General features: G+C 36.5%; 1 protein-coding gene across 1 annotated transcript; it reads left to right on the forward strand.

The window, feature by feature from the left end:
* Window positions 1–208: 208 nt before the first annotated feature.
* On the forward strand, window positions 209–18765 carry LOC137404288 (putative transferase CAF17 homolog, mitochondrial). Its single transcript, XM_068090471.1, has 8 exons — window positions 209–253; window positions 11607–11673; window positions 11797–11993; window positions 13131–13259; window positions 14069–14228; window positions 14912–15046; window positions 15223–15328; window positions 18002–18765. Exons 2-8 carry the CDS (start codon window positions 11610–11612, stop codon window positions 18216–18218), a joined length of 1008 nt encoding a protein of 335 aa, XP_067946572.1. The 5' UTR covers window positions 209–253; window positions 11607–11609; the 3' UTR covers window positions 18219–18765.
* Window positions 18766–20412: the final 1647 nt, after the last annotated feature.

Raw genomic sequence — 20412 nt, forward strand, 5'->3', positions numbered from 1 at the left:
AGCTCATTAACTTTCTTAGTAGACCAAATGCTACCCGGAGCTGTACGTGAAGTTGCCTCAGCTCGAAGGCTCGTGGTCGCGTAACAACGACATAATTCATATTAGAGCAATTGAAGTACATCATCGTGTGTTGTTGATCTTATAACATTTCAACAGTTTAATTGTTAGTGTAATTCACATCTTTAAAGGCTGCTACGGTAGTGCTTAGTCTGCTAGTGCTAGGGCCTTCTTTCCATTAAGTTCTGTCGTTGAGGTTAGTACTGCTACCGGGAACGGAACTGATGAAAACAAGCTGGGCTAAAAGAAAGTTTCAAACTAAATTTACAGCCATAGGGTTCTCGTAAGTGCCTGAAAGTGATGTTTTAGCTGGTTTATTTTTGATAATTAACGTTTCACTTTAGAAAACGGTATGTAAAGTGAAGAATTAGCCAACTGAAATCGAATCGTGTAGCATGTTCATGTTGTTGTTAATTCATTATTTTGCAACCAAGGATTAATTATACAGTCAAGTCAAATCAGAATTAATTATATAGTTATGTCAAATCAATTAATCGCATTCGTCCCATAATGGGGACATTAGAGCGATATCTTTATTAAGTAACATGAGTAGATTACTCTTAGTTTGGGTTTCTTCCTTCCAATTTTTTTATTGTGATTTTTAAATTTGGTTGGGGTATTGTTGTTATTAAAGTTGAGGGTATAGATTAGGCGGAGACAAGAACTTTCAATAAATATTGATGGTTCTTAGTGGGGTTGCGTGAAAAAAAAGGGTTATAAATGTTATATTCCTACTGGTCACTTACCAGTAAGAAGAAGATTTGAATAATAGCGCGTTCTTGTCTGCGACTTCAATATATATGTGTGGGTACAGCGATTGTAAAGTTGCTTGACTGACGGTATCAGCGAGTGACTTATGTAGGTAGATTTAATAAATCAGTAGTGAAATATTGTAGGTTAAATGTTCCATGCTCACGGACCGAAAACTAGCCGCCGCGCATGATCACCTTTTATTTCATATAAAGTTATAACAAGCGAGTTCATACCAGACTCGCTAAAAAGTCCAAATGTTTTGTATAACAACAATCGCTAAAATCATTAGCGATTAGGATACTCAACATCCCCGCTGTTACAAGGAAAAAACAATAACTAGTAATTAGTGACTTGGAATACATAATATGATAAGATTGTCATGACACACAGATACTATTAAGAGTTCCGGTTATCGGATATAGTCTTTCAGCCACACAGGTTCGTTGCGTTGTCGCCCAGACCGCCTTGGTTCTACATTGCTCGGAGGCACAGTTTCCTCAGACACCACTGGGTTGTGGACTCGTGGTTCTGCTTGGGTTTGATCGGACTCTATACCGGGATAACCAGCTTCAACGGGGGGCGGACATAGGTCTCTCCGATTTCTTCTTCGCAGCTCCCCATCGACTTCCACCGTGTATGATCTCTTTGAGAGTTCGGCTATTACCTTCGCTTCTTTCCAGCCTTGTTTGTGTTTTCGGTAATCGCGAATCGTTACTGGCTGGCCAATCTGGAGGGGCAAAAGATTCTTAGCCGTTTTATTGTAGTTTTTCTGAATCTTCTGTCGCTTTACCAACTTCTCCTGCCAATTAGCTTCATTTTCTTTAGAGCTAATGATGTTTTGGGGTATCATAGATCACGTTGGTCTGCCGATAATTCTTTGTATTGGGCTGGTAGACATACTTTCTGTAGGGGTATTGCGATACTCTAAGAGCGCAAGATACGGATCTGTGCAGCGTCGGAGAATTCGTTTTGCTATTTTAACAGCCGCTTCCACCTTCCCATTGGACTGTGGATAGTGTGGACTACTGGTTGAGTGGATAAAATTCCAATCTCTGGAAAACTTTGAGAATTCAATTGACGTAAAGTTTGAGGCATTGTCTGATTGCACCATCTTTGGCACTCCCAACCTAGCAAATACCTCTTTTATTCCAGTAATAACACCTACTGCCTTTTGACTGCGAAGACGAATGTATTCAAAATAATCGGTGGTATAATCAACAATGATTACAAAATGTTCTTTTTTCAGCTCAAACAAGTCAATTCCCACCTTGCTCCAGGGTTGAACAGGAACAGAGTGGCTTTTCAGATCTTCTTTCGGCTGTTTCGTCGCATCTTTCAGGCATGTCCTGCACTCTTGACATTTCTTTACTACGTCTTCTGCCATTCCGGGCCAGTAAACAGTCATCCGTGCCCGTCTCAGCGTGGCTTTGGTTCCTTGATGCGAACTGTGAAGCCGATTCAACATATCTGACCGCATTTTTGTTGGAATGATTGCCCGCACGCCTTTGAAGAGTACTCCTTGCTCTACCGACAGCTCATCTTGAAATGACAGGTACTTCTTCAAGGGTGGGGGTACTGCACATTCTGGTGGCCACTTGCCCTCGACATATTGTTGAACTTTCTGAAGGTCTGGGTCTACTAGGGTAGCTTCTTTTAGTGCCACATACGTGCTGTCTGGCAGCGGACAATCTGTGAATTTAGTTTCTGCAACCGAGAAAGCATGATCTCTGACTGGCGTTGATATTGCTGGCTCCATACAAGCATCTCGAGACAGAAGATCTGCAGTTAGTTGGTCTTTACCTGGTTGCCACACAACTCTCGCACCTGCATACCGCTGAAGGCACAACAGCATCGACTGGATCCGCCTAGATGCTTTAAAAACTGGCTTCTTGAAGATTGGAATGAGGGCTTTGTGGTCAGTGTGGATTGTGACATCTCTGTGACCGAACAAATACTGGTCGAACTTTGACATAGCATAAACAATCGCTAGTGTTTCCAACTCTATTGGCGCATAGTTCTTCTCACAGTCTGTTAAAGATCATGATATGTATGCAACCGGCTTCCCTTTTTGCAGAAGGGTGGCGCCTAAACCTGCTACTGAAGCGTCTGTTTGGACTACTGCTGGGCAGTTCACATCAAAGTATTGTAAGTTCTCTGTTTGAGTCAGCATTTTTTTGATTACTTGAAATGCATTTTGTTGATCTGTATCCCAAACAAACGGTTTGTGTTTTAGCAGCCTCCTGAGAGGCTCCGATTCTGCTGACAGGTTAGGTAGAAACTTCGCCATGTATGTCACATGTCCCAAAAATCGTTTAACACCTTCAGCTGAGGTAGGTGCTTCCATCTGGAGGATGGATGATACTTTGAGTGGGTCGGCCTTAACTCCACAACTAGTGAGAATGTGTCCAATATATGGTAGTTCGTCTGGTAGAATTTTGCATTTTTCTTTATTTAGGCGTAATCCGCTAGCTTTTGCTCTTTCTAGTAACTTTCTTAGATTACTGTCGTGTTCAGTGTGAGACTTACCAAAGATCAGGATATCATCCGCAACTACTGTAACGCCGTCCAAACCAACCAGAGAATCTGATAATCGACGTTGGAACTCTTCAGGGGCGCTAGATATCCCAAAGGGCATTCTCAGATATTTGTAGCGGCCTTTTGGGGTCCAAAATGTAGTTAAATCTGTAGACTTGCTAGCTAGCTTTACTTGAGAGAAGCCACTTTTTGCGTCACATAGCGAGAAGTACTTGGCAGCGTTGAGCTGTGGTAAAACATCGTCCAACGTGGGCATAGTAGTGTGATTCCGACGAATAGCTTTGTTCAGGTTTTGAGGATCTATGCAGATACGAATTGAACAATTGGATTTTCTAACTGGCTGCATATGACTTATCCACTTTGTGGGTCGGTCTACGCTGGTAATTATCTTCTCATTCTCCAATCTGATTAGTTCGGTTTCGACTTCGGATTTCATGGTTAACGGAATCTTTCTAGGTCTGACTTGCACCGGTCTTACTTCAGGATCTATTTCAATCTCGTATTCCCCTGGTAGCTCTCCTAGTCCATCAAAAACGTCTTCAAACTCAGTGAATAGGGCATCCAAATCTTCATGCATCGTCAAGTGCACAGACTCGGCCATGTGGAGCAGCTGCATTTCTAAACAGGTGCTCATTGACAGCAGGCTATGTTGCTTTACATCAAGGACCAGAAATTTTAGTGTTATTTTGTTCTCTTGGCTGTCTCTCGTTTCCAAATAACACCACCCTAACGGAGTACTGTTAGTCTCATTGTAACAGGTAATCGTCGTGTTCGTGGGTTCTAGTTTTGGCCGTCCAAGTAGGTGATAGTCTTTAGTACTGAGAATATTGCAGGTAGCACCTGTGTCTAGCTGAAATTCGATGTTTCTCGCAACATCTCCTGCTTTAATGTTCAAAACTGACAGCAGCTTTCTATCCTTCTTGGAGACGCTGATGCTGTTACTATGTTCATCCGAATCAGATGAATAATTCCACTCAGTCATCTGGTGGGCTTCTTCTTTCTTGTGGAACTTTCTTGAATCGTTGCACCGACTTTGTTTCTTGGACGAACACAACTTGGCAAAGTGATTCATTTTTCCACAAAGATGACACTCTTTTCCATAAGCCGGACAACTCCTAGGAGCGTGTGGGCTGCCACACCGGGAACATTTCGCTGCCCCAACGCTTGGTGAAGGTTTGTACTTAGCATCGCGTTTATTTGCTTTGGCATAGCGGAGCTCTTCATCATCTCTGTTTCTGGCATCCAATGCTTTCAGCTCTCGACTTGCTGCTTCATGAGACCTGCATATGTTGAGCGCATCTGTCAGTGTTAAGTCTGTTTTCTCAAACATACGTCGTCTGGTTCTGTCACTTTCTACTCCGAGAATTAAAGCTTGAAGAACCATTCGTTCATACATTGTTTAAAAGTCACAGTTCCTGGCTATGTTATGGAGCTCAGTGACATATTCATCGATGGTCATTCTTCCCTGTCTGGTGGTGAGTAGTTTGTGGGTCAAAGCCACAGTGTTTACTCGTGGAGCACAGAATTCCTCAAATTTGTCAAGCACGGTAGCATAAACATTTTTATCTGCTGCATTTGTCCATGTAAAAAAGTCAGATATATCGACTCCTCGTGCACCTATTGTTCTCAACAAATAGGCCACTTTTACAGCATCATCAGCATCCGTTTTCTCAGCTGCTGTGAGAAATAACGTAAAATTCCGTTTATACCTTTTCCATTGCTCAGGAAGATCTGCTCCATCAGTTAAAGGGTCAGGGCACAATAGTTTTTCCATATTCAAAGTGTCATTCACATCCAAGAATAACGTGACGACTGTATAATTATTATAAAGTTCGTTTATGACAAACGTCCGAGACTAATGAGTTTGAAAAAAAAAACTTTCCATACAATGAAATACAATTCGACTCTCCATTTAAATACATTAAAAATACTCGGGGCACCATGTAAAGTTGCTTGACTGACGGTATCAGCGAGTGACTTATGTAGGTAGATTTAATAAATCAGTAGTGAAATATTGTAGGTTAAATGTTCCATGCTCACGGACCGAAAACTAGCCGCCGCGCATGATCACCTTTTATTTCATATAAAGTTATAACAAGCGAGTTTATACCAGACTCGCTAAAAAGTCCAAATGTTTTGTATAACAACAATCGCTAAAATCATTAGCGATTAGGATACTCAACAGCGATCTAGCCCTTTTACGTCCTAGTCCTGGTTCGGTATTGGCGCGTCTCTTTATAGCCTTGGAGTCTGTAATATGCATAGACGCATATATAACAATAAACTTTTTTTAACCAAAAATTAGTTATAAATTGCTATTAAAAATTAATTATAATCAGTATTTTCAAGCAAGTCCATTTTAGTAAAAAATACAATCTAGTTTTGAGCTTTTTCTTGGTTATATGACGATCTTCTCCAACTCATTGTGGTTCACTTGGTGAATTATTCGCTGGAACTCGGTGCAAAAAAATTTGTTTTGAATTCAACAGTTTTCCATTTTCTTTGTCAAAGTCATTTGGCTGTTTTCATATGGTGGATGACGGTATATTTAGAAAGCTGAAACATAATGTTTTGGTAACAAAACAGAAAAAGCAATAAAACTGCACAAAGTCGTATATTTAAAATGTTTATTATTGTAAAACTTCCATTAACATATATGCTAGCAAGGATAATCTCAACAACTCTAATAATTGTATTTGGATTCTAGCAGAAGTAGGTCTAAATTATACTCGATTTTTTGGCAGCTGTACAATTTTTATTTCACACAATCATGCCTCTTTGTACAAAAAGTCTGATAGAAATTAGTTTTAGGTTGGAATAAGAAATTTGCAAAAAGAGATTAAGAGTAGCAAGCAATGCGAGCCTAGTTGCAAATACATTTAGTTACAAAATAGTCAACTTGGTTTTCTGATATACCAAATGCTTTTCTTCAAACAATATTCTGCTATAACCCTAAAATTTTTAACATTAAGCTATACTAGAAATTCCTCTGTCATACAGCCCACGACCAAAGTGATATTGAAAAAAGAAAGGGTACTGCCGGTTGAGAAATGCAATATTAGCAGTCAAATGGCACTGCAGAGCAATAGGAGAACTGCAACGGTAGCTGCAATGTACTGGGTGTTATTATGTGCAACAAACAGCATTAATGAAAGGAAAAGATTATACATGTTTATATCTCTCCCATGCAATAGGAGAAATACAATATTAGAAGTAAAATGGCAAACTGCTGTGTAATATACACAGTTTGAAAGTTGGTTGTGTTAAATGTAGAATGGTTTTGACAGCGATCTGTAACCAAAGTGAAGAAATGGGTCATGATGACAGAAACCATGGTTAAGTCGGGTGTGTGAGATTTAGAGTTATGTACACTAGCAGGAGAAAATTCTCAGCTATTTTGCAAAAAATAAAATTTGGTTCCAGCTTAATTACAGCAGATATTATGGTCAATAAACTGAATGCATGTTTACTATTAGTTGGAAAACATAGTTCTGAGAAAACAGGTGTTAAAGTTTGAGAAACGAAAGCCAATGCACAATTTTGTGTACATTTCAAAACATCATAGCAACCAGTATCAAGAAATTGTGATATTTATCTAGATTTTTGTATTTATATGCAAAAGATTATGCGGAATTTAAAAATCTAAATAGATTTTAGTTGGTTGTCATAGAAATAGCTGTATATCTATAAGAAAATGAAGGCCTATTACTTAATTTTGCAGATATTAAAAACGACTTGGCAGTGCCGCGATATTGGGCACAGTCGTAGGATCATCAACAAAATCTTTAGAAAAATAATAACAGTAACATATTGCCCACCATCGGTCACTATATACTTCAATATTGTAAATTCGAATGATTATTTTTATAATTAAATCTTATAATGATCTTAAAAAATCGAATAATTATTCTTATAATTAAATCTTATAATAATCTTTTAAAATCGAATAATTGTTCTTATAATTAAATATTGTAGCAAGATTTTAAAAACGGTTTGGCAGTACCGCAATATTGGGCACAGCTGTAGTATCATCAACAAAATCTTTAGAAAAATAATAACAGTAACATATTGCCCACCATCGGTCACTATATACTTCAATATTGTAAATTCGAATGATTATTTTTATAATTAAATCTTATAATGATCTTAAAAAATCGAATAATTATTCTTATAATTAAATATTGTAATAATCTTATAAGAATCGTTAGAAAAATATCATCGTCATTTCCTTTACTTTCACTGCTTTGGACACCAGTTGGAATACCAAAGTACTCATTATAAGTGTCCAAAATGTCAGAGTTAACTTTAAAATTGGCAAAAAAGAAACAATTACTTTTCAATACTTCTATGTTAATTACAGAAACCTTCGACAATTGGACAATGCCATAGACTGGTGAAATGTGCACGTTTTTCTCGCGAAATGTGCACGACTAAATGGTTCTACCCTCTGTCGCACGGCTTTATCGGCGTTTCGTTGGCCGGTCTTAATTTTGATTAAAAAAGGCTTGTCAGGTTTGAATGACGATTTTGGGCCTAATTAATCTGTTTAGTTATGTATTATCCGATCAGATGGGTAAGTTTTAGGATATTGTCGAGATTTTTCAAAGACTAACATATTTAAATAGGTTTATACGTGTTTTGTATCGTTATTATAATATATGTATTATTAATATATTATATATATATTAGTATATATATATATTATATATAATATATATTATAATATATATAATATAATATAATATATATTATAATATAATATTATATATATAATATTATATTAATATTATATATATTATTAAACGACTCCAAACATAAATGGTTAAATTTGTTGATGAGATTTCGGTACAAGGGTTTGGGTACGGCGTTGATGAATAATTTTCGGAACTTGTGTGCGCATATGCATTTATCATAAAGCTCCCAAACACTCGCTTCGCTCGTGTTTGGTCGTGGGAAAATTTTTGAAGTATTGGGAAAAAGTATATGACAAAAGTGACTCTAAGTCACTCACTTTTGTCATTATAAGTCACTCCATATCTTTTAGTTTACTGCCACAGACTACTTATTCTTCATTTCAAGGTAAATAGGCTGGTATAAAATTAACCTTAAGCCACTTCAAACCATTTAACACTGACGCCTATGTTCGAATGGACTTGGAGAGTTGTTTTCCTACCTGAGCCTGGGAAAGCTTGGTGCATACCGCATACCGATGCATATAAACCTATCACGCATATAAGCCGACCCTAGAAAACAGCCCTGAAATCAGGCAATTTATAAAAACTTGCATATAAGCCAACTCTATAAATCATAACACGTCGTATGTATCTATTAGAGCAAAAGGTTGTGGAAATGGAGCACCATTGCAAGCTGTGGACAAAACTCAATTGAAAAAAAACAATCATCTGTTTATGTTGAGCCAGTAAAGACATGTTTGCATCTCACGTTGACCTTAGTTTCGCTTTTAAAAAAGCGCATTTTGATAGCCATTTGTTCTTCAAAAGCATTACAGTTACGAAAGGTTTCACAAATTGTAGATCAATGAACTTCGAATGATTATCTGTTGAGCAATAGTAGTAGTAGTGACAGTGAGTATTCATTTTTAATGGTAATAATAATGCTGTAAGCTATAGTAATAGTGGTAACTCGTCTGACTCGGAAAATGCGTAAAGGTTGACTTGCAACAAAATTCACATTACAGTTATTTGGTATCAAAAGATTCACCATGTCTTACTCTGCTGTGTTGTAGGTGCAAAATATGCGGAAATGTGATTACAAGCTCTTAAAAGCTGAAAAACGAAGCCATCGCAGCCAATAAGTAATCACAGCACAGTAATTGCAGCCATCACGAAAAAGCTGTAGGTTGGAATGTCTTTCCAAAACGGCTCAAATGGAACATAGCTGAACACGATGACTTCTGTTTACACTTTCATGCAACCTCATTCGTCGAAATATTTTCACAAATATACTTCACGCATTCAATAAAACCATGTCTATTGTTCTTACGCGTCTATTTCATCATCTTTGTAATGCTGTCACCTTGAGCACTGATATCTCAAAACCTACCGTAAAAATTTTTTAAATTTTTTAACTTTAGCTCGAAGGAGTGCATATTATCCTCTAATAAACATGAGGAGCCTATTGGTCACCTGTGATAGTCGAAAAATGCTGCAGAAAATTGTTCGCGCCATTTGGCAGGTAGTATGGGTCACATGATCAGATTACGACTAGATGATTAGACCAAGCTGAAACGAAACTGTAAAGTAGCAAGCATCTATATTTGATAAGGGCTGTCCGGTAAAACCCAGTTTTTGTCATAAACTAGTGCTACGAAACGTTTTATATTGAACCTTTTATTTGCCTTTAATTTCATGTGATAACATCACGTGTCAAAACAATAACCACAATGTTTGAGCACGTCATCAAAATAAAGGTATTCCAAACTACGGCGTTTTTGTGATGGCTGCGATTAACTGTTCGTTTTTGAGCTTTTAAGAGCTTGTAATCACATTTCCACATATTTTGCACCTACAACACAACAGAGTAAGACATGGGTAACTTTTTGATACCAAATACTGTAATGTGAATTTTGTTGCAATTAAACCTTTAACTTGTTCACTGCGGTAGTGTGAAAAGGACAAAAAATTGTCCAAACTGATTCTGCAACACATTTCTGGCCTTTTTATGGCATCAGATGATGTACAATTTTATGCTAATTAATTTGGTCAAATGTTATGACAACTTTGAATGCGTCAATGTCAAATATTTGGTTTACTGAATATTTGTTTCCATGAAATTTATTTGGTTGTGAAAGAATTAATTATAGCAGTAACCATTATTGGGATGTTTTGCTTTTTATTAATCGAGTTGAGTTAATAAAGGTTCGAGTTGTAGTTGTTAAAATTAAGTTAGCCTAATGTCATTTCGTTTGCTTTCAGAGTTACGTGCGTAAAAGCCGAATTCTTATGTTTTGTAAAAAAAATTTGCGTTTCAGAATTGACTTGTATGCTGGAATATATGGTAGTTTTTGTTTTGTCAGTTTTCAGTTTGTCAATGGCGATTAAACTTGGGGTATTGCTGATATACTGCTGAAGTTCCAAGAGTATTAGAACTTCAGTACACTATCTCTTGTGATATAACTAAAAGTATGAAGTTTGTTCAAACTGACTGTTTCATAAAATTGGCTAATCAAAAAAGATCGTTTGCAAGTGATACATTGAATGAATTCTTTTTTAAATGAAGCATGAATTTTTCAATATATAATGTGGCATTAGTGCAGATATTTCGAGCTATATATTTGGAGCAGATACCTGAAATAAGTTGGAGCTTACAAAGGTTAAAACATTTTGAGGCTGCATAGTTTCGAAGTGTGTCAATAAAAAAAGGTGAAAAAAAACGTGAAAGAGTATAAAAATTATTAAACATTGAAAAACCAGTATAATTTTGTCTGGTCCAAGTTAGGTTTGAATGTTTTTGATGTTTGAGGTACTCTGACTGCCAGAGTGTTTCAAGATTAAAATCAAAACTTGATCATGGTTAAAACACTCAGATCAAGGGAAAGGGTGATTATAACATCTATAGTTGCAGCAACAGAATAGAAGCGTGTAACACTGCAACTTGAAAGTAATAGCTGATATCAACTATAGTAATGATAGCAACTAGTGATGTCATTTCACACATACTTTTCCGCGGAGGGTTTGAACCGTGATAAAGTTTTGACAATTTTAATCTTGAAATATCCTGGCAGTCAGATCACCTCAAACTTAAAAAACAATCGCAAATGATAGAAAAATGCTGATTTCTGATAAAATCTACTAAAATTTTGTGCAAGTTCATCTCTAAACCTATAAAGCCCCTTCTGTTCAAAAACTTGTTATATAGCCTTAGGATTTAGACAAGTATTTCAGTATTGCCAACTGGAGTGAAAGCTGGTTTTCACTTACATATGTTCAATTACTCCAGTCATATGACCTTCCTGGAACCAGGCCACTAGTTATGAAACATTACATTTAAGGATATCTATTTAAAACATTTATATTAGGATAAAAATGTTGATAGCATTAGTTGAAGAGGTTGTCCCTGCTCTATTTTCAGTCTTTTCACTGATTTTTTTTCAGCTGATTATTTTTTTCAACTGATTTTTTTTCAACTGATTGTTCACGAGTTTTCTATCTTTTTGTAATCTTTCCATATGTTAAGCATTGCTAAAGCTTTAAATTTTACAATGCATCTCCTTTGTTATAATTATTTGGTATTTTTTGCAGAAAATGCGAAGAGCTTCTACAACTGTGAAATTCATTACCACTGGATGTGAATTTCGACCCATTAGAGGTGAATTTATATCGTTGTTTTGGTGACAACAAAAAGTACAGTCATCTCAGCATACAATACTTGATGTACATGAACGTAAATCATTGAACAACAGATTCATGATGTTTTTTATTTTTCTCTTAGCTAGAAACATCTCGACAGAGTCTCAGCTAAGCAAACGGCCGTTCACTGATTTTTCACTCGCTAGGCTGCACAGTAAGTCTCTGCTCAGGCTATCAGGATCTGATGTCTATCCATTTCTGCAAGGCATCTTGACAAATGATGTACAGATTTTGGAGCATGGGGCCTCATCTCTTTATACACAGCTGCTCAACATCAAGGTACAGCTCTTTGCCGCTGCCTCAGGTAGCCAGCAGTAGTACAGCGTGGGTAGCATTTCATGGCATGATCTCTGACATTGGCATAGCATTAAAAGCGCAACTCACTGCTGCGATTCAGTTTCTCACCCCCAACCCTCAGATTACTTGTTACGAAGAACTGTTATGTATCACCTTGATTGCTGAAGCTATAGCTAGCAGTTATTTGGGTAACCGAATGCTAGAGACAGTCTTTCGGACATAATTGGAAGTTGCAATTTTTACCGCTTGTGAAAAGCACAGTCGAAATCGACATACGATCACCTATTCCCATGTGTAATATCACCTATTCCCATGTGTAATTTGTAATGCTCAGTTTGTTTAATTTTTGGTGTTGGCCAATAAAATTTATTGTTTAAAAAAAATTAGTTTGTATCTATTTAGTTTTTAATATTCATTATTAGTGGCTGAAAATCAAAACAAAGAAAGTGAAAGGAATAAACATTGATTGACAGGAGTTGCTATTTACGTCTGATGATCTCTCTGCTCCTAACCGCTTCACTCCAGCAACTATTTGTTGTCGGTGTGAAAGATGAACTAGCACAAAACTTTAGTAGATTTTATCATAAAATATCGGTATTTTTCTGTCATTTGAGATTATTTTTGATGTTTGAGGTGATCTGACTGCCAGGATGTTTCAAGATTAAAATCAACAAAACTTGATCACGGTTAAAATGCTCAGATGAAGCGCAAGTGTGATTATGACGTCTGTAGTTGCAAAGAGACCAACAGAATAGAGACGAGTAACGCTGCAACTTGAATCAATAGCAACAATAGCAGCTGGCGATGTCATGTCGTACATATTCTTCTTCTGAGCAATTGACCGCGATTGAGTTTTACTGATTTTAATCTTGAAACATCCTGGCAATCAGATCACCTCAAACATCAGAAATAATTGCAAATGATAGAAAAATACCGATACTTTCAGATGAAACCTACTAAAATTTTGTGTAAGTTCATCTTTATTATAGTCATGTATCCTGCAGCCAACTCGTTCCTACAATCCGCTAGTATAAACACTCCTAGTGACAGCTATTATCATTACTACTCTAATACATGTATACCATTTAAGTGCTGCAACAGCAGGGTTGTGTCTTAAAGGGTAGAGTGCTGTGTGATCTCATTCTCTATAACGACACAAAGGAGGCAGGAAATGTGCTTGTAGAGGTCGACAGCAGCCAAACAGACCTGCTGATTAAAACCTTCAAAAAATATAAGATACGAAAAAAGGTTTGTCAAAAGTTGTTTTATAATTTAATATTAAAGCAACGGTTTGTATTCAGTTCTCCTTGTCGTAAGGTTTTCGTTCAGTTCTACGTTGTTACACAGCCGTTATGTTATTTGTATCAGCAAGTTCCGCACTGCAGTTCAACCTAGCTCTAGCTCAATTCTCTAGTAAACTTCATCCATGTTCCTTCATAATATGGTACATGTGCTTATCAATGCGTCATATGATTTATAGAATGCTAGACTACATTTATGTCCTATACTTGCTAGTAGAATGTTAGACTATGTTCCATATTTACTACTGGAATGTTAGACTATGTTCCATATTTACTAGCAGAATGTTAGACTATGTTCCATATTCACTAGTAGAGCGTTAGACTATGTTCCATATATACATTATACTAGTAGAATGTTAGACTATGTTCCATATTTACTAGTAGAATGTTAGGCTATGTTCCATGTTTACTTATAAACTATTAGACTATATTCCATGTTTACTTATAGGATGCTAGATTATATTACATATATACCTAGGGTGCGGTGGAATGTCTTTTTTATTCATAGATTTAACCACAGAATGCTAGATTGTGCTCTGAATTTTACCTATAAAATATTTGTAGGCTATTTAGCCAGATTGATTATTTTAGGTATTGATTGCGAGGTGGTACTCTATATGTTTTCTCTATTGCCGATTTTACTAGTGACATCTTAGATTGTGTGTGTCTTATGAAGACCTTATGAGATTAGCTGGTCATCAATTGTCAAATGAGCTCATCCTAAGCACCAGATGGAATTTTGTACATGTGATTCAGGTAAAGATTGAAAACGAGACGAATAACTTAGCTTCTTACGCAGCTTTTGGTTGTTTTAATGAGCAACCAGAGACAGACGTGTCCTCTATTGCCATGTATCGAGATCCACGAATACCACAGCTCGGCTGGAGAATCTTGTCATCTCAGCCAGTAAGCCATGGTAGGTGTTATTAGTGCACCCCTCTGCTAGCTAGCTGTATTTACAATGGATGCCATTTATAGGATCCTTCACTCAGTCAAACTCGCATGCAACAGGCTTATGCTAAATCACCTTTTCATTTATTTGAGCTCAAGAGGAGGGAGATATTCATACATTTTTAGTCATACAACTGTCCATTCAGATGTTCTCAACTCAGTACACAGTTCTGACCATCCATTATTCAGAATACTTGCATAGAGTGCATCGTCAGTAGATTAAGGCCAACGTAGATTGAATGTGTTTATAGAGTATATCTAGGGTACAGTCACACACCTTGTAGTGATCCTTTAAGGTAACTTCACTCATGCAGTAACAACACATATAGCCATATCTCATGTAGTCACACTCCATATAATCTCTTTTCATGGAGTCACTGCTTATTCAGTCATATCTCATGTAATCACATCTCGTAGTTAAACCTCCTGTAGTCATACTTCCTGTAGTCACACCTCCTGTAGTCCCACTTCATGTAGTCACACCCTATATAGTCATACCTCATGTAGTCACACATCTTGCAGTCACACCCCATGTAGTCACACCCCACGTAGTCATACCCCACATAGTCATACCCCATATAGTCACACTTCATTTGCTCACATAACAAACTTAAAATAAGAATACTGCACTGTCGTACTCTGTTACAGAACTGGACAGTCATGCACAAGAGGAAGACGCGTATAGGCAGCACAGATACAAACTCGGGGTGGGTGAGGGTCCTGAGGAGCACATTCCAGAGAAGTCGCTTCCTCTTGAATGCAACTCATTCTTGCTACACGGAGGTTTGACTTTAGTTTTCAACCTTTTCAGCTTGGATGCTTGCTGCTTTATTTTAATTACTTTTTTAAAAAGATCCAATTAATAATGACTTAGGGATTACTTTATGCAAATGGGTAGAACTACATGTATATTACTCGGTTTATTTTAGTGCCAGTTGTCACTATGTTCTTTGTTGCAGTGAGTTTTAGCAAAGGCTGCTTTATTGGTCAGGAGTTGACTTCACGGAGCCATCACACTGGAGTCATCAGAAAAAGGATAATGCCTGTCACATACAGCTCAGCAAAGTAAGGCCATCTGTTCACACTTGCTTGATATGTCATATTGAGCATCCTTACCTTATACTTGCGTAGATTCCTTTTCATTTTATATACAATTTTTATTATATTATATACACTATATATTATATTTTATTATATATATTATGCTATTTTTATATTTAATATATATTTATTGTAGACTATAAACTGCAGTGAGTTATAAGAGGCAGTATCAGTAAATGGAACAACTTTCATATTCAAGGTCACCAGATTATAAAGCACATGAAATAAAATAGTCGAATAGGTTAGATTGTATTTAAATCATTAACAATAACTGTCAGTATTTTACATAAAGTATGTTAACTTTTTCATCATTCCTATCTTCTATCAATCCATTAAATTCCTCTTATTCTGAGTCAGCATTTGATAATTGGGTGATAGCAGCATCAAGCATGCCCGGATCCCTTTTGTCACAATTCAATCCAGTTTCATTGCTGTTGCTTGGTTGTTCATAATGATTCCAACTTTCGTGAAAGGTCGAATGACAATTGAAATAGATACCTTAGCTCAGGTATTGACAATTCACTGGCAGATAGGAGCGTAGCTACCAGCGTTACCTACTCGTTTTGGTAAGTATATGTTCACTTTTTGTCATGTATGGGGCTTACAATGTAGCCTTGACCTCACTGTTGACACTAATATCTAGTGGTTGGAGTTCCTTGGTTAATCCTTGAGAAATGACGGCGAGCTCCCAACTGGTATTTGTCAGTTTTGGACAGTTTTACTGAGATGAGCACACATGAAGTTGTAAATCAACAAGGCCATCCAGTCTCCTGTTGTAAACTTTTGTCAGCCACTCAATCATTTTCTTCTCATTCATTTAGCTTTTTAGATTCACCTTGACAATAATCCCAATAAGAAACGTTTATTTTTTGGCAAAGTCTCCCTCTAAAAAAATCTCATTGGTGTTTATTTTTGGTCATTAGTCTGGCAACCGAGAGCAAAAGTGAAGAATGATTCTTATTTCTTTTGATATGCATAGATGCAGTAGACATTCTCGTTTTGTCTACGGTTTGGTTATTGAGATGTCAAAGGTGAGAGGGACATCATCCATATTTATGTTCTGAACAGGTTGTTTTTGTTTTGATGATCTTGGTCCTTGCAGGGAGTGAGAAAGATGGCAATCTTTTTTTTAAATCTTCGGTAGTTCCTGCGAATTATTAGTTCTTGTGCGGCTGGAGAGGTGACACCTGTTTATCAGGCGGAAGCACCATGAATGATCTCCTTGAACTTTGTTGATCTTCATTTCTTTTGCTGTCAGTGTTGTATTAAGTTTAATGGAGGCCTTGTTCCCTCAGAAAATCTTTTTCATCTTCACTGGGCACAGATCATCTTGTTTCCTTCACTTCCATTAATTCATTAACATTGAATTGTTTCGTGGCTGCTCTATTTTCATGTTGCACCAACTGGTTAATGCCTCGAGTGTGAAATCTATGTTATAAGCATGTCTCTTAGCATGAGCCATTTTGTGGTCCCTAATTACCGCCTATAAAAGCATCGCACCAATCAGAAAAAGTGGTTTCAGCACATGAAAAAGCGAGTAGGATTTGACAATCGAGTGGAGTGGCTTTTTAGCTTATCAAAAAGGTAATACAACATTTTGACAGATTTTTCAGTGTAGTGTGAACATTCACTGTTCATATATAAGGCCCAATGTTTATTTTCTTCTACAAATATAGAGATTTTATGTTTGTTATATAGTCCGAAAAATTTGGTAATCACTAGTCTATGGTTAAGGTTGCCTTTTTTATAATAATGACAGCCTCTTTATATGTGAGAATAAATTCTGTAAAAAACATTTCTTTAAAGCTTTCTATTCAGTGAATAAGAATGCATTTCATGTACCTTGGTCAAAGGTAGGTGTGTACTATACAACTGTATATATTTACTGTATGTACTATACAACTGTATATATTTACTGTGTGTACTATACAACTGTATATATTTACTGTGTGTACTATACAACTGTATATACTTACTGTGTGTACTATACAACTGTATATATTTGCTGTGTATACTATACAACTGTATATATTTACTGTGTGTACTATACAACTTATATATTTACTGTGTGTACTGTACAACTGTATATATTTACTGTGTACACTATAAAACTGTATATATTTACTGCGTGTATTATACAACTGTATATATTTACTGTGTACACTGTACAGCTGTATATGTTTACTGTGTGTACTATACAACTGTATATATTTACTGTGTGCACTGTACAACTGTATGTATTTACTGTGTGTACTATACAACTGTAAATATTTACTGTTTGTACTGGATAACTGCAAAATATGCTGTGTGTACTGTACAATTGTAAATATCTGTTGTATGTACTGTACAACTGCAAATATCTGCTGTATAGCAAATATTACTTGCACTACATCAGGACTGTTGGGTCATGGTAGTATTTAACGCCATCCTTTGATCTGAGAAATTTCGCTTCTCTGCAAGATGATCTGAAGGTCAATCAGTTGATGGAATAGTCGAGCATATTCCTTTTGGCTACCAGCTTAAACTTTTCATGCCGCTGCATGGAAACAACTATTCTTTTTGTCGTGAAATGACTCTAAAAGTTTGTAGCTTAGTTTGTGGCTCTATAAAGTTCTGATGTATCTTGATGGCTTGTAGGAGTCTGAAAGCTCAGAGCGAAGTCAAGTTGTGTGCAACTGACAAGTCCGCAGGCACTGTGAGGTGTGGGGTGAATGGTTATGGACTCGCCCTCCTCAGAGTCAATGATGTTCTAAAGAATGGTGCAGCCATCTATACTACTGACTCTAATGGAGATACTCTCGAACTTTCAACCAATAGACCTAACTGGTGGCCTGAAGGTGTGGGGGTTCTCTGACACACCCTTTGTTTTCTTAGTGTATTAAAAAGACTTGGGTTGTTTTATAGCTAAATGGTGATAAGAGAGTTGACCAATTTTTGCAGCCTTGAAAAAGCTGATCGATGTCATGTGCAATCGCTCTCTTTGTCAGTAGCAAGAACTTTCACCCATACAGCTTTTTATTTTTACTAGATAAAGAACATGGAACTGTCGTCATCGTACGTTGAATTTGCTAGCAACTTTTAATTTAGCCTCAATCTTTGAGATAAGATTTATGTTGCTATTAACAAGAGCATAATACAATTATTGAGTTGAGTTCTTTTGTGGAGTTATCTTCACTTATTTTAGTGTAAATGACTTCACATTCACTTGTTGCATGCAGCTGTCAGTGATCTCGTAAGGAAGCTGAGTTGCATAGAACAATTCTACATCGGTGCAAAAAATTATTATAGCAGGTTTTAGATTCATGCGTATCAAAACTCAATTCTGACTATTTGAATGTACATGTACATTGTAGACGTGGTGAGTGTTGCAGTTTTATGAATCAGTCATGTGAAATGTAATTCAAAAGGCTTATTATCACACAGAATAAGTGAGTTAGGATTTTATCAATTTTTTAAGATTTCAATTTAATTTTATAAATTTAAGAATCATGTCATAGTCACATACTCTAAGAATGCTATACCATAAAACAATTGCTCAAATTTGGAGAAACATTTTACGAGTTGTTCCTTCAAGTGTATTTAAATGCACAAATGGAAACAATGTCCAAGCTTTTCACTTTTTTAATGGTTTTTGCTACGTTCTCATGGCACCATTATTTATAAATATGATCAATGTGTACCAATAATCCAGAAAAATCTTACACAAAAAGAGTTTTGCTAGGAATCGGTAAGGTTGGTACATTCTGCTCTTATGCCACGACAACGCATACGGGCTCTAAATATCTCCTTAAAGACTTTCAATCTTCAAGAGGCTAATATGCTGAGCACAATGGGCAATAGGATTAGGAGCATCATATTTTATTGCTTTAAATATTATATTCAGGTTAACGAGAACATCAAGTCTCTTAAATTATAATTTCATAGTATTTATTACTTTATTAATTATTATTGTTGAAAAGGAAGCTGGAAGAACTCCTTTACGATACACGAAGTCTTGATCAACAGCAAGCTTGTGTTCAAAGTAGATACCGTATATCTATCTATATAAATCACATTGTCATCTGACTAGTTATAGCGATAAAGTTTAAGTAACATAAAATCAGCTTTTCAGAGGATTTGATCAACGCCTTCAGAACCTCCAGTTCTGGAGGTGCAATCTTGTCCATTAGACTGCGCGCTCAACTGAGCTTATGAATCAATAATGGTGAAGATATTCATTACATCGGTGAAAATACGCGTAACGGCATTGCATCACACATAAGGATTACCTGCTGGCCTCACTAGGTGAATGCCTGGTGTTGCACGGGTAATAAAAACAGTTGCAGGTAATATAATGTAAAGGTAATGTAAAAGGTGAGGTAATGCAGGTAATGTTTATAAGCTGTTCTTTTATTACCCGTGCAGTGCAGGGCATTCTGCTAGTAGATATGTGGCAGTCACATGTATTTAAGCAAGGTGCTCTTGCGTGATTTGTATCGGTCGCCTTATATATAAGAGTCGTGATTAATTTCCGTCGCATACCGAGTCGTTCTCCTTGCTGGAAGTCTGACCGTTCATTTCTAGCTAAGCTTTGAGTCTGCCCTGGCACATAGCTAGCTTGCTCCCACCATATTGTTTCATTAATTTTAGAAATTCATAATAGTAGATGATGTTGGTAATGTAGATATGTATTAATAGTAATACAAAATATTGATCTCTGTTAATTTTGATACGTAGTAACATTAGTATAAATATTTAAACAGTGTTAGTATCGGTGTTATGCAATACCAAACGCATTAACGTTAGTTAAGATATATTTTAAAGGTGTCCTATCTTTTGCTTGATCAGCAAACAAGATGGTATTGTCCGCATGTATCAGGGAAGTAATAGAGACTCCATTCTTTTTTGTAAAATGGTCTAAATTGATTTCCTTGGGATAGATAAAGTTAATAAAAATTCTAGAGAAATCGAAATACACAATTGTTGAATAGCAGAAATTGAGCGATAATTTCAAAATCAAAAGAAGTCATCCCCACTCTGCAATTGCAGAAGATAAAATCACACAGTGC

The sequence above is a fragment of the Watersipora subatra genome, chromosome 9 (genome assembly GCF_963576615.1).
Source record: "Watersipora subatra chromosome 9, tzWatSuba1.1, whole genome shotgun sequence".
Taxonomy (NCBI): Eukaryota; Metazoa; Bryozoa; class Gymnolaemata; order Cheilostomatida; family Watersiporidae; genus Watersipora; species Watersipora subatra.